Source organism: Fundulus heteroclitus, chromosome 12 (assembly GCF_011125445.2).
Source record: "Fundulus heteroclitus isolate FHET01 chromosome 12, MU-UCD_Fhet_4.1, whole genome shotgun sequence".
Lineage (NCBI taxonomy): Eukaryota > Metazoa > Chordata > Actinopteri > Cyprinodontiformes > Fundulidae > Fundulus > Fundulus heteroclitus.
Genome location: NC_046372.1, coordinates 35,329,983 through 35,343,121, shown reverse-complemented (window position 1 = coordinate 35,343,121; position 13,139 = coordinate 35,329,983). Strand labels below are relative to the sequence as shown.

The 13,139-nt window shown below is 41.7% G+C and overlaps 1 protein-coding gene across 9 annotated transcripts in view; it reads left to right on the top strand.

The window, feature by feature from the left end:
• LOC105919439 (rapamycin-insensitive companion of mTOR) overlaps positions 1-13,139 on the top strand; it is a 32,798-nt gene that overhangs the window by 7,304 nt on the left and 12,355 nt on the right. For 8 of the 9 annotated variants that reach the window (XM_036144528.1, XM_036144529.1, XM_036144531.1 and 5 more), the window contains exons 7-30: positions 666-792; positions 2,121-2,290; positions 2,584-2,651; positions 3,308-3,375; positions 3,472-3,554; positions 4,753-4,840; positions 5,065-5,155; positions 5,242-5,308; positions 5,397-5,477; positions 5,611-5,711; positions 7,603-7,768; positions 7,910-8,011; positions 8,090-8,136; positions 8,222-8,357; positions 8,459-8,658; positions 8,767-8,893; positions 9,114-9,278; positions 10,347-10,423; positions 10,544-10,622; positions 10,710-10,819; positions 10,904-10,991; positions 12,016-12,108; positions 12,213-12,319; positions 12,415-12,644. In XM_036144528.1, coding sequence (XP_036000421.1) covers positions 666-792; positions 2,121-2,290; positions 2,584-2,651; positions 3,308-3,375; positions 3,472-3,554; positions 4,753-4,840; positions 5,065-5,155; positions 5,242-5,308; positions 5,397-5,477; positions 5,611-5,711; positions 7,603-7,768; positions 7,910-8,011; positions 8,090-8,136; positions 8,222-8,357; positions 8,459-8,658; positions 8,767-8,893; positions 9,114-9,278; positions 10,347-10,423; positions 10,544-10,622; positions 10,710-10,819; positions 10,904-10,991; positions 12,016-12,108; positions 12,213-12,319; positions 12,415-12,644 — 2,671 coding nt within the window. The other variant, XM_036144534.1, reaches the window with a different exon arrangement.

The window sequence follows — 13,139 nt, the reverse complement described above, 5'->3', positions numbered from 1 at the left end:
AGGATTTATAGACTAACAGAAGTATTTTAAAGTCTATTCTCTTTAAAATACAGGGAGCCAGTGTAAGGACTTTAGAACTGGGGTTATGTGCTCTACTTTCTTAGTTTTAACGAGGACGCGGGCAGCAGCGTTCTGGATCAGCTGCAGCTGTCTGATCCACTTTTTAGGCAGACCTGTGAAAACACCGTTGCAGTAATCAATTCTACTAAATATAAACGCATGGATTAGTTTTTCTAGATCCTGCTGAGACATCAGTCCTTTAATCCTAGAAATGTTCTTCAGGTGATAGAAAGCTGACCTTGTAACTGTCTTTAGATGCTTTTGAAGGTTCAGGTCTGAGTCCATCACTACTCCCAGATTTCGGGCCTGATCAGTGGTTCCTAGATGAAGCAGCTGAAGCTGTGTGTTAACTTTTGATCTCTCCTCTATTGGTCCAAATATTATTACTTCTGTTTTGTTCTTATTCAACTGAAGAAAATTTTGGCACATCCACGTATTGATTTCTTCTAGGCATTTACTCAAATAAAGTTAAAGTCAACACAATGTCATTTAACACACACACTACATTAAATATAATGACATAAATAAAAATGTTACTTGTTTGTATAACGACTGCGTTATAAATTTTTTTGTGTGTCTTGTGTATCTCCTCTCTCCCGCTGCAGATAATCACGGTCAACGCCACGCTGTTCCCCACCTCCGTTGCAAACTCTCTAATCGCCGTCGGCACAGACGGACTGCAGGAGCGGGATCGCATGGTCCGCGCTGCCGTTGCCATCATATGTGAGCTAGGTGAGCACATGACGTCCAGGTGGAAAGTCACAACACCGACGTACAGTATCATCACCTCTGCACATGGGTACGCCGTGAGGGGTCAGTGGGATCCTCTGGTTATGATTGTACATAACCAGAGGACTTATTTTAGGTCGTTCCGCCTGGTAGAGCATTAGTTGTCCTGCATGCTTTAGACGTGACCCGGTTTGACGGAGCTGAATCACAACGACCTTCATGATTATTGGCACCGCTGGTGAAGATGTGCAAATAGCTCAAAAACTGATCGGTGCCGTCACTTAGTGTGAAGACGCGAAAACAAACGTCTCCAAATCTCATTGCTTAGGAACGGCAGCTGAGCGTGTAATCTAGGGGGCCGACAGATCTCCAAAACAACCATTAGATGAATCATGAGTTTTCTTCCCTACCTCCACAAACACGTAGGGTTTGCTGAACGCTAACTTTAACCGGACCTGTGTAGTTCGGTTAGATGAGACTAAGGTTGACAGTAACTCCAGGTGAAGCGTGAAGGAAGAGGCGCTCACGCCCGCTGACAAATGTAGCCGAGAAAATTACAGTAATTCATTTAACGAGCGGTTTTCAGAATCGTTTAAAGGAATAAGTTGAGGCTACAGCACTTGCACAGTCCCTCTCGTGTTCAGTTTCTGCACCGAGGCTCGGTCTGAGTGTGTGTAAAGCCATTGGATCAGCTGCCTTTCAAGACACCAAGCTGAATAGTCACGTGACGTAGCTGGCTACAGCTGATGCAGCGCGTATACACTGCAAAAAGGGAACTCAAAGTAGGTAAAATCCTCTTGGAATTAGTGTATTTTTCATTGAATTGAGCTAGTAAATCAGACTATTTGCCAATGGAATATGATTTTTTGCACTTAAAATAAGAACAATTTATCTCCATCATCGTGCTGGTGAAGATTCTCAGTCATCCAGGTCATGGTCATTCCAAAAAAAGTAAAAAACAAAGCAACTGGACTTGTTTTCCGTAGTTGAAGACGTTTCGCTTCCTCTCCAGGAAGCTTTCTCAATTCAAAAAGTTGAGATGAGTTGAGATGATATCTCCATCATCTTATTTCAAGTGCAGGATGTCTAATTATCTTATTTTAGGGATAGAAATTCTCATGTCATTGACAAATAGTCTTATTTAGATGCTCAAATCAGGGAAAAATACAATAATTTTAAGAACATTTTACGTATTTTTAGTTCCCTTTTTGCCGTGTATTTTCTCACTCGTTAACAGGATGTGAAGATAAGACCCGTGTTTGTTGTTTCATAAGATCCTGCGCTGTCACCGGTCTAACAATGTCCCTTTGTTGCTCCTTCTGCCCCCGTAGCCCTGAAGAACCCAGAGGTGGTGGCCAAACGCGGAGGTCTCAGCACCATCCTTAAGAGCGTCATCGACTGTCAGCTTAGCCGGATCAACGAGGCCCTGATCACCACGGTCCTCCACTTACTCAACCACCCATGCACCCGCCAGTATGTGCGTGTTGACGTCGAGCTCGAGGTACGCGTGTTGACGCGGACGGGAACCCAGAGGAAACTGTTGTGTATAAATGAAAGCGAGCGCTGGAAGTGTTTTCATGGGAGGTCAGCAGCTTCGGGTTGCCCCCATCTCTTTGAGTTTACAGTAATCAGCCACAGCAAACCCCCGCTGTCTGTAAATGTCTACGTAAGACAGAGAGACGCTCATCCATCACAGTGCAGAAGTCATAGACGATAATACGTATAGCGCCTGAGATTAGCAAAGAATGTTTTTTAATGTATTCATAACTCTGTGCTACGCACTCTGTTCTGCAGCAAATCCTGGCGCCTTTCACCGATTTCCACTATCGACACAACGCAGACATGTCTGAAGGACAGCTCAAGTAAGTGTGTGTTGGAGGGGGAGGGGCTGTTGAGGAGCTGAGGTGTCGCAGCAGAAACGAAAAGATGATGTGTGTCACACCCTTTGGTGACAACATACACTGCCAGTCAAAGGTTTGGACACGCCTCCTCATTCAGTGGTTTGTATTTATTTCTCTCACTACCTCTGGGAGCTCCTCCAAGACAGCCTAAAAAACCATTTCAGGCGACTAACCTCATGAAGAGAGAAAACCAAAGCAGTGATCACAACAAAGGGGCTATTTTGAAGAGTCTAAAATATAAAAGATGTTATTTCACATTTTTTGTTTGATACATAATTCTCTATACTTTTCCGTCTTGGTTTGGATGTCTTCAGTATGTGTCTACATTGTAGAAAGTTAAAGAAGATAAAGAAAAGTCATTAAATGCCAAAGGTGTGTCCAAATGTTGACTGGTGGTGTACCTTTTATAAAAGTTGAGACTATACAATGTTTTTGTAAAATGTCGTTATCATGGTTGTTTGATTCTCCAAGGAGGGGGGTGTTGTTATATAATATAGCTTGATTTAATTGAGAAGGCTTAATAGTTTATCATTTTATTTTTACTTTTTTTTTTAATTAGGATGCATTTTATATGCGACACGTCCAGTTTTGAATGTGCGTGTTTTTCTTTAATGCAGGGAAGACAGAGAATCCAGGTTCTTGTCAAGCAGGATGGCGATAGTTGCTGCATTTCGTTCCTGGTCTGGTAAGGGGTCGTATAATAATCAATAGAAATATGACTATTTAAGGGGAAAAATGCACCGTGATCTTAAAATCTTTCGTCTTTCTTTTCTAAATTTAGGAATTATCAACCTGTGCAAGGCTGGAAATTCTGGAATCCAGTCTTTAATCGGCTTACTTTGCATACCAAATATGGAAGTTAGGGTGAGTACGGAAACGGCTCCAGATATATGCAGGAAGAACTGATTTGAAAATATACAGTGTCTTACTAAAAGCATTACTGGGAACCAGAACTTTTTGACCCGCCACTAAAACATGGTGGTGACGGTGGCAGCATCATTGTGGTGGGCGGATTTACTTTAGCAAGAACAGGGACGCTGATCATAGTTGATGAGAAACTGCGTTTAAATACCCCTGTTGCCTTCAGAAGCCACCTAATTCACAAACCCTTGAGACATTTCTTATGCATGCACAAAGTGCACAGCGAGGATGAGAGACACAGGCCAACACACCAGACAAGTCCAGGATAAGACATCAGCAGCCAGAGAGCATTCATGAGAGAAACATATAAGAGGCTCACGGTGTCTCTGGAGGAGCTGCAAAGATCCACAGCTTAGGTTAAGATAAGCAGTCAACAGAACAACTATTAGATGTGAACTCTACAAAAGTGGCCTCCCTAGATGAGTGAGAAGAAGATAGAAATTAAGTAAAAGCAATAAGAAATCTTGCCACAGCAGTATAAGGCAACACAGCAAGCAACAAGGTGGTGGCGACATCTTTTGAGGGGTGATGCTTTTCTTTATGGGAGACAAGAAAGCTGGTCAGAGTTAATGAGACGATGGAGGGAGTTAAATCTAGAACAATCCTGGAAGAAGACATGTTTGACGCAGCAGCAGACCAGAGATCTTCTGCTTCCAGCAGGAAAGCTACCCTGATCATAATGCCAGAGCTAGAATACTGTGATTTTAGCTTAAGGCATGTTGATGTGTTATAATAACCCAGTGAGTTCACAGCTAGTCCCAGTTATAAATCTGAGGCCAAACTTTACCAGGAATTAGCTGTGCACCTCCAGTCTAACCAATGCTGGGCTTTACAGGTAGCCACTGTTATTTCTGTAGAAATGTGGTTTTATCAACTGTTTGCCCAGATGAATACAAATGTGGGTTCAAAGTGTGTACATGCTTTTAAAAAAGCACAGTAAACCCCTCCTTTGCACGACTTCAAAGGACCAAATCCAAGCACATAACGTAGTTGTCCTGTTACAGTTTATTAGAAACAAGTCTGTTTCTTTCAAAGGCGCTGAGTTGTAACACCATTAACAGTATTACGCTTACCTTAGCTCCCCTAGTCCTGTTTAATGTAGGTTAAAGCTCTAATCATTTTAATGTGCTTTGCTCTGCAGAAAGGCTTGTTGGAAGTGTTATACGAGATATTCAGGCTCCCTGTGCCCATTGTTACTGAAGACTTCATGGAGGCTGTCCAAAGTGTTGGTGAGGATTCCTCTTTTATCCACCATCAAAGCTCATTTACATATTCCCTCTCGCCAGGCATATTTATGCAAATCTGAGGGAAACGTGGTAAAGAGTGTAAACGTGCAGCTGAGTTTCTTTGGGCTAATCTTCAGACTAACACTGCTTGGACACATTGGTTGAAACGTATTTGTTATCGTGTTCGACACGCAGTGCGGACTAATCTTTGCTGCCGTGTGCTCCAGATCCCGCCAGGTTCCAGGACACCTGGAGACTCTCTGATGGGTTTGTGGCTGCCGAGGCTAAAGTTATCCTACCCCACCGGGCCCGCTCCAGGCAAGAGAACAGGAATAGAACTGGGTTAGCGTCACTTCTCGCTGGTTTACACGAACCTTTACATTTTGTTCTGGTTGCTTCTGTAGGGCTGACCTGATGGACAACTACCTGGCCTTTGTCCTTTCTGCCTTCATCACCAGTGGACTGTTAGAGGTGAGGGTGATCTGGTTAGCCCATTTAACATTTAATGGAGTATTTTCTAAACCAAGCCTCATTTCTTCATTCATTTTTGATACTCCAGGGTCTTGTGGAAGTCGTGACCAGCAGCGATGATCAGCTTGCCATCAGAGCTACTATACTCCTGGGAGAACTTTTACACATGGTAATATGCATATGTAGTTCATGATGATCAAAGATTGTTTATAATATATTTTAATTAGTTCCCTGGTATAAATAATTAGTGCAATTCTCCTAATAATTGACACTCCTTTTTTACCTGTTTTCTCTCGCTTTAGGCAAACACAATTCTTCCTCATTCCCATAGCCACCACCTGCACTGCCTGCCTACCCTCATCAACATGGCCGCCTCATTTGACATCCCCCAAGAGAAACGACTGTGAGTACAATCTGTTTCTCCTCTCAAAGGAACGATTATTACTACAAACAGGGGGAAATGGGACCGGGAATATTTTGGCACTAAACAAATTGGATTTAACATCGTTCCACCGTTTATTACCAGCATGCTAAATGAACCTTGAAGAGGCTGAAATATAAAAAAAAAAAAAAATTGCTCAATGAAGACATTGTTATGTAACTTGGTTCACGAGTTTCCACTACGGTCTGAAGTCGTAAGGACGTGTTTGCGACCGGACACCCTGACTCTGTTTAACCAGAACAGCAAACCAAGCATAGGTTATTTGTTTGATTAGCAAATATCAACATGTTCCTTTTCTTGTAGTTTGGCCACGGATAGTTTATGATGATACCTTTTTTTTAAGTCTGTCAGACCATTATTTCATGATAATGTAGCTGGTCGGAGTCTCGGAGCAGCAGATGCTAAAATCAGAGACAAATGTCATCGCCTAATACGGATGGATTTTATTGTCTGTGTCAGTGGCGACAAAAACCTTCTAATAAAAAATAGAATTAGGAAAATATAACCCACATTTGGACAAGAAAAAGAGAGGAAAAAAGAAAGGAAAAGCCTTACATCACAACTGCTCTCGTCATGGCAATATTTACCAATATAATCCCTGTCCAATGATTGTCTAATGGCGTGCAGCCGTAGAACTTCTTTAAAAGAGCTACAAGTAAGATATTTACTGTAAAATCAACCTAGATCATTCTCATTTGTCACCTGCGATGGAAGTAGCATTCCCTTTAAACAATCGGTTCTCTCCATTAACAATGTAATAGTCACCTTTTTCTCCTTTTAAACCTAGAGGTACGGTACGAAACTACTTTGGTTCAGAGTGTAGCCGGTGTTTTACTTCCTGGTTTCTGAGCCAATCATATGAGGTTTCTCAGGGTTCCCAACACAGAGCGCAGCATTTGGTATTTCATCTTGGCAAAAGAGCAGCAGCCTGCAAACATGGAAGCCAGTAAGAGAAGCGGACCAGAAATAGAACAGAGAACATAGACCTGTCCTGTGGAAGTGGAAATTCACAGCAGCAACACACCGATTAAAACGGGTTGTGATTGGCAAGCTGTTGTACCGATTTGAGCCACAAGGTGTCAGTATTACTTATAGCTTCCTTAATTCTGGCATTAGTTGTATGCCAATTTTTTTTCCCCCAACAAATGTCAAATACTGATGTTAAAAAGTATTTTTTTAAACCTTTAAACCTGGGGATGTCCCAATTTTCAGAGTCGGAAATGGAAAAAAGCCACAAATCCTGTCTACTGTAAATCTGGATTTAAATTATATATTTTTTTAAAACTTTAATGCCGACAGCATACACTCTATGTAATTTAGTCTCCCAAAAATGAAAGTGATTACAACACTCCTAAACGAACAATTGGAGCCATGAAATGTTTTTAAAGTCATTGTGATGCATACATTAAAATTATATTCTAGATAATGCTGTAGGTACACTGCCAAAAAGAGAAGGAAAAACAAGTAAAATTGTATTGAAGTGCGTGTATTTGCACTTGATTTGTAATAAAATTATTTGCCAATGGAATGAGTATTTTTACCCCTAAAATTAGACATACTGCACTTGAAATGAGATGATTAGTTGTTCCAGTTCTAAGTGCAAAAATCTTATTCCATTGGCAAATACTCTTATTTACCTGCTCAAATCAAGGAAAAATACTTTCATTTCAAGAACATTTTTCTTCTTTTTAGTTCTATTTTTGCAGTGTAAAGCTCAGCTAATTAACCGAACAGTAATTTTCTTCCAATGGTTCTGTTATGAATCTCTTACAAAGGGTATCAGTCAGTAGCCATGGTTTGACTCTGAACACCTGAACACATCCTGTTTTTTAATGTTTCGCGTGTTCTCCAGCCGTGCGAGTGCAGCCGTGAACAATCTGAAGCGTTTCCACGAGAAGAAGAAGAAAGGTTTGAAGCCGCACAGTCTTTACTTGGACCACATCATTCGCAAGTCTGTGTCGTCCCATAACCGCAGAGACTCCCACTCGCGGTCCCAAAGGGACATCTACATCATAAAGGTAAACATCTGCAAGGTTTTCATGCGTTTGATCTAACCGTCATATGCAGCTTTAATCGGCGCAGTTTGAAGACTTAGAGTTAGAGTTCCTTTCTGATGTGTCTGTATCGTCATACTTTAAGCAAGTGTTCATTGTTTTTAGGACACTGAAGAAACCCTGCTGATGAACCTGAGAGACAGCCACATCCTTAACCACAAGCAGAACCTGGAGTGGAACTGGTTGCTCATCGCCACCATCCTGAAGGTCAGGCCTGCTCCCACACAGCTGCCATTATGTAGGTGTTTTCTGCTTCCTCCTTTTCTAAATAAGCTTTTCTTTCAGTGGCCAAATGTGAACCTCAGGAACAACAAAGACGAACAGATGCACAGGTAAGATCAACTTTGCTGCGCATTACGACGGTTTTGCATGCTTGGGTGACATTTGGTTTTAAATGGATACTTGTTTTCTGTGCAGGTTTGTTCGGAGGCTGCTGTACTTTTATAAGCCCACTAGTAAATTATATGCTGGGCTGGCTTTGGATCACGCCAAGGCCAGACAACTCACAGTGGTTGGATGTCAGTTTGTGGAGTTCCTCATGGACTCAGATGAGGTGAAAAAAACAAAAAACACAACAACATCATGTCTTCCAGCTGGATCCTTCTGGTTTCCAGAGCTTCTCTCTAAATGTGTTTCTCCCTCTCTTGTCACCAGGATGGTCAGGGGTATCTGGAGGACCTTGTGAAGGACATGGTCTCGTGGCTGTCCTCGTGTTCAGGACTGAAGCCGGAGCGCAGCCTGCAGAGCAACGGCCTTCTCACCACACTCAGTCAGCACTACTTCCTCTTCCTGGGGACACTTTCCGCACACCCACAGGGAGTCAAAATGTTGGAGAAATGTGGCCTGTTCCAGTGGTGAGCTCTCCTCAGCACTTCCACCGAGCCTTAAGGACGTGTCTCCGTTTGATGAAATGTGCTGCTTGGAGCTCGCTGCGTCATCTACTGCTGTTCTGGTGTTTGCAGCCTGCTGAATTTGTGCTCGGTAAAGAACCAGGATGCTGTGCTGAAGCTGGCCGTAACGACTCTGGACTACAGCAGAGACGGCCTGGCCAGAGTCATCCTCTCAAAGGTCCTCACAGCTTCCACTGATGTAAGGAACCACAAACACGAGAAATAGTATTAATGGGGAAGTTGTCTTAATGTCATACAGTTTTAATAGAAACCACGTGACCGCAAGTGGCATTTTGGAGTAATATGCATGTAATATCAAAAAGGCTTGTTGCTCTTAATCCGTGTCCAAAGCAAACCTTCCACTAAGGGCTAAACTGTCTGAGAAATAACCACATGGTGTGTCTTGTCTTACTGAGCAGACGTGCAGGCTGTATGCTACCAAACACCTCCGCGTGCTGCTGCGTGCCGGCGTGGAGTTCTTCAGTAGCTGGGGCATGGAGCTTCTGGTCACCCAGCTTCATGACCACAACAAGGTGGTTTCCATGGAGGCCCTGGACATCCTGGATGAGGCCTGTGAGGACAAGGTGACCAAGTCAAATGTCTGGCTGATTTATTTCTTTGTTTCCTGTGGGTTTTAAACCTTTCAGGCTGTGTTCTCTTCTAAGGGCAGCAATATTCCTCAGGGTTCACCATTTTCCTCAACATGGGGGAAAAATAACAGGTTTAACGTCTCAAAACATGCATACAAGTGTATGTAATTATGTAATACTTTCTTCATTCATCAATAACCATTGATTAGATATTTATCTAAATCAATATTTTTTATTTGGTGTATAGTTAAATATAAGTGTATTTAAGCATGCATATATATATATATATATATATATATATATATATATATATATATATATATATATATATATATATATATATATATATATATATATATATATATATATATATATATATATATATATATATATATATATATATAGTGTATATAAGTGTAATTCAGCAGCTGACCTCCAGTTTGCTGGCAAAATACAGTAAAATGCAAAATTCCTAAGCGGAGACAATTCTAGCGGTGCAATAAGGACTATGGCACCAATACTGATTTGCTGTCTCTGACATTTATTGTAAATGAGCATAAAAAATAACATCGTTGTCTTTTATGTGGATTTAAAAGAGGTTCCTCTTGAAAAGATTTACCTCTATAAACAAAGCTGACATGAAAAAACAAAGTTTTTCTGCTCAATATCAATAGATTTTTTTGCTATCACTGTAACTATCATATTGTGTTACATACAGATGTCTGTATACATAGAGATTTTTTTTATTGTTTATAATACAACAACAAAACCTAGGATGATACAATAATCCATAATATTGATCAGTTTGAGATATGTTTTCAATTGATAAAAATGATAACATCACTTATACGTAAAAAAGTACAAGACGTGTTTATACAATAGTTGTGTCGTTGCTCATTAGTATACTTAAAATCTGCTGCTTTACTACGCAGTATATTTGATGTTAGTATTCTGCTGCATATCTTTATAGATGTAAACACGTGAAAGTAGGTTTTATTTTTCACATATGACTGTGCTAGGGGTTATTGTGTTAAACCTAACCTTTGTTTTTCTGTTTTACAGGCCAACCTTCACGCTCTTATCCAGCTGAAACCAGCTGTGTCTCATCTGGGAGACAAAGGCCTCCTGCTGCTCCTCAGGTGAGCGTTCACAATAACAGCATTTTCATCAGCAACTCCATGCAGTATCTGATCGGATTTTCCTTGAAGCTGCCGATGTACCGTCTTAAATGAACTGTGCATCGTCGTTTCGCTGTTTAGGTTCCTGTCCATTCCTAAAGGTTTTTCCTACCTCAATGAGAGGGGTTATGTCAGCAAACAGCTGGATAAATGGCAGAAGGTATTATTAAGATGTCAGCAGATTGCAAAGAATCTGAAAAAGTAACAGAGGTTGTTGTTTGACTCTTTAATGTCGTTTCATTGGCAGGAGTACAACCTAAAATATGTGGATCTGATAGAGGAGCAGCTGAACGAAGCACTAACGACTTACCGCAAACCCGTCGATGGAGATAACTACGTCAGACGCAGCAACCAAAGGTGAGTTTGTGAAACTGGCGAGCTCTTGACGGGCATCGGAGGAGAGATGACCCTGTGTCTAACTTTATTGATTTGTGTCTCCAGGTTACAAAGACCAAATGTTTATCTCCCTGTGCACTTGTATGGCCAGCTGGTTCATGATAAGACAGGCTGTCATCTCCTGGAATCTCAGGTAAAAGTTTTGGCTATTCGGAAAATTTGTGGAGATCTACAAGAGCCAAAATCTGATCTCTGGTTTTATTGAAGCCTTGACCTGCTTGTGTTTCTCTCTGGGAACTATAATAACAAATTCAAACTACTTCTTACTACCCATTATAAATTGTCTTTAGCATAGCATTAGCATGATTAGCATTACTAACTGTAAACCTCAGTCTCTGTGTGCATTTAATGGGGAATCAGATCTTAGCGTAGAGATATCCAAAAGGCTGCCAATTCAATAAAATGTTATTTATATAGCGCCAATTCATGAAACATGTCATCTTAAGGCACTTTACAAAGTCAAATTCAATCATATTATATAGATTGGTCAAAAATAAGGGAACCAGTTGATTGCATCAAAGTCCCGACAAGCAGCATTCACTCCTGGAGAAGCGTAGAGCCACAGGGAGAGTCATCTGCATTGTTGATGGCTTTGCAGCAATCCCTCATACTGAGCAAGCATGAAGCGACAGTGGAAAGGAAAACTCCCCATTAACGGAAACGGAACGGTTTTAGGCCAAATAATGTTTACACATAAATTTCAAGATTTTCACAGTAACCCTTTAGGCCCAATTTCTACAGTTTATCTACAAAAGCAGTTGATTTGGGGTTTTGTTACTCTTTGAGAAGTGAAATAAATGGCTCTGAATGATCAGCAAAGTCTTTCTCTCTATTGCTCTAACAAACAGCAGATTGGCCTCTGTGGAGAACGATTTCTTTTTTAAAAAGCTTCTTGCTCTTGGTACGTTTCTTTTACAACCTCTTACATCTGGACGTCACTCATACTATTCGTCTTGGAGTCTTCTTCACTTAGTGACAGCGTTCACACTGAAGAGTGGCTTTGTCAGCTTAACTATGAACCTCTCAGGGTGTGGTGTATTCACTGATCGGGGAAAAAAAATGGGATTTTTGACTTTCCAACCAGCCGATTCCAGTCTCAGTTTCTCTGTGCATCTCCACTTATGTCGGAGCTTTCTAATATTTCCTTTTGTCTCCAGAATGTAGTTCCAGACCTCAGCTACACGGTCCGCTCCCCGATGCTGGACACCTGGGAGGGCGTCAAGCAGCTGAAGGCTGCTCTCTGGGCTCTGGTCAGTACTGTCTCTGATTAAAGGCTTCTCACCCACTCCACTGTCTGGTCGATGCTCTCACAGAGGCGGGCGGCTCTGATCGCGCGTGTTGGCTTTTATTCCAGGGCAACATCGGCTCTTCAAACTGGGGTCTGAATCTCCTGCAGGAGGAGAACGTCGTCCCTGACATCCTCGCAATGGCTCAGCACTGTGAGGTGCTGTCAGTGCGCGGGTAAGCTTCACTCCGTAGGACTTTTCCCTAAAATCAACCAGCAAGGGGTAAGAACAGTGAGCTGCACACTCTCTTCTATCTCTTTCCATCCACAGGACATGCATTTATGTGCTCGGCGTGATTTCCAAGACCAAGCAGGGATGCGAGGTCCTCAAACAGTACGGATGGGACGCGGTCAGGCACAGTCGCAGGACGCTGTGGCCTGTCACTCCCGAAGAGGTCGACACCCTGCTCACCTCAGAGCTTTCCTCCGTACCGAGCACGCTCAGTCTGAACTCGGAGTCCACCAGCTCACGCCACAACAGCGAGAGCGAGTCTCAACCAAGTACGTGGGCTTGGTTGTCTTCCCTTCATCAGTTAGCTCTCTGTTTGGCAAACTGCCTCACTGAAGGTTTTAAAGTCATCGTCAAGGATTTACGAGATACACTTCAAGCCACATTTATCGGCTAAAAACCTTTAAAAAAATTAATGTCGAGTCGCTCAGTAACGTTTTGTAAATCCAACCTTTGATGCCATTTGTGCTGCTGGGGGGAAACCCCACACGTTAATTAAGAAAGGATTTCCTTTCACAAAATCACCACACTGCAAAAAAGGGAACTAAAAGTAAGTCACATGTTCTTGAAATTAGTGTATTGTTTCTTGATTTGAGCAGGTAAATAAGATTATTTGCCAATGGAATGAGTATTTTTACCACTAAAATAAGATTATTAGCTATCCTGCTCTTGAAATAAGATGATAGAGATGAATTGTTATTATTTTAAGTGCAAAAAACTCATTACATTGGCAAATTGTCTTATTTACCTGCTCAAATCAAGGAAAA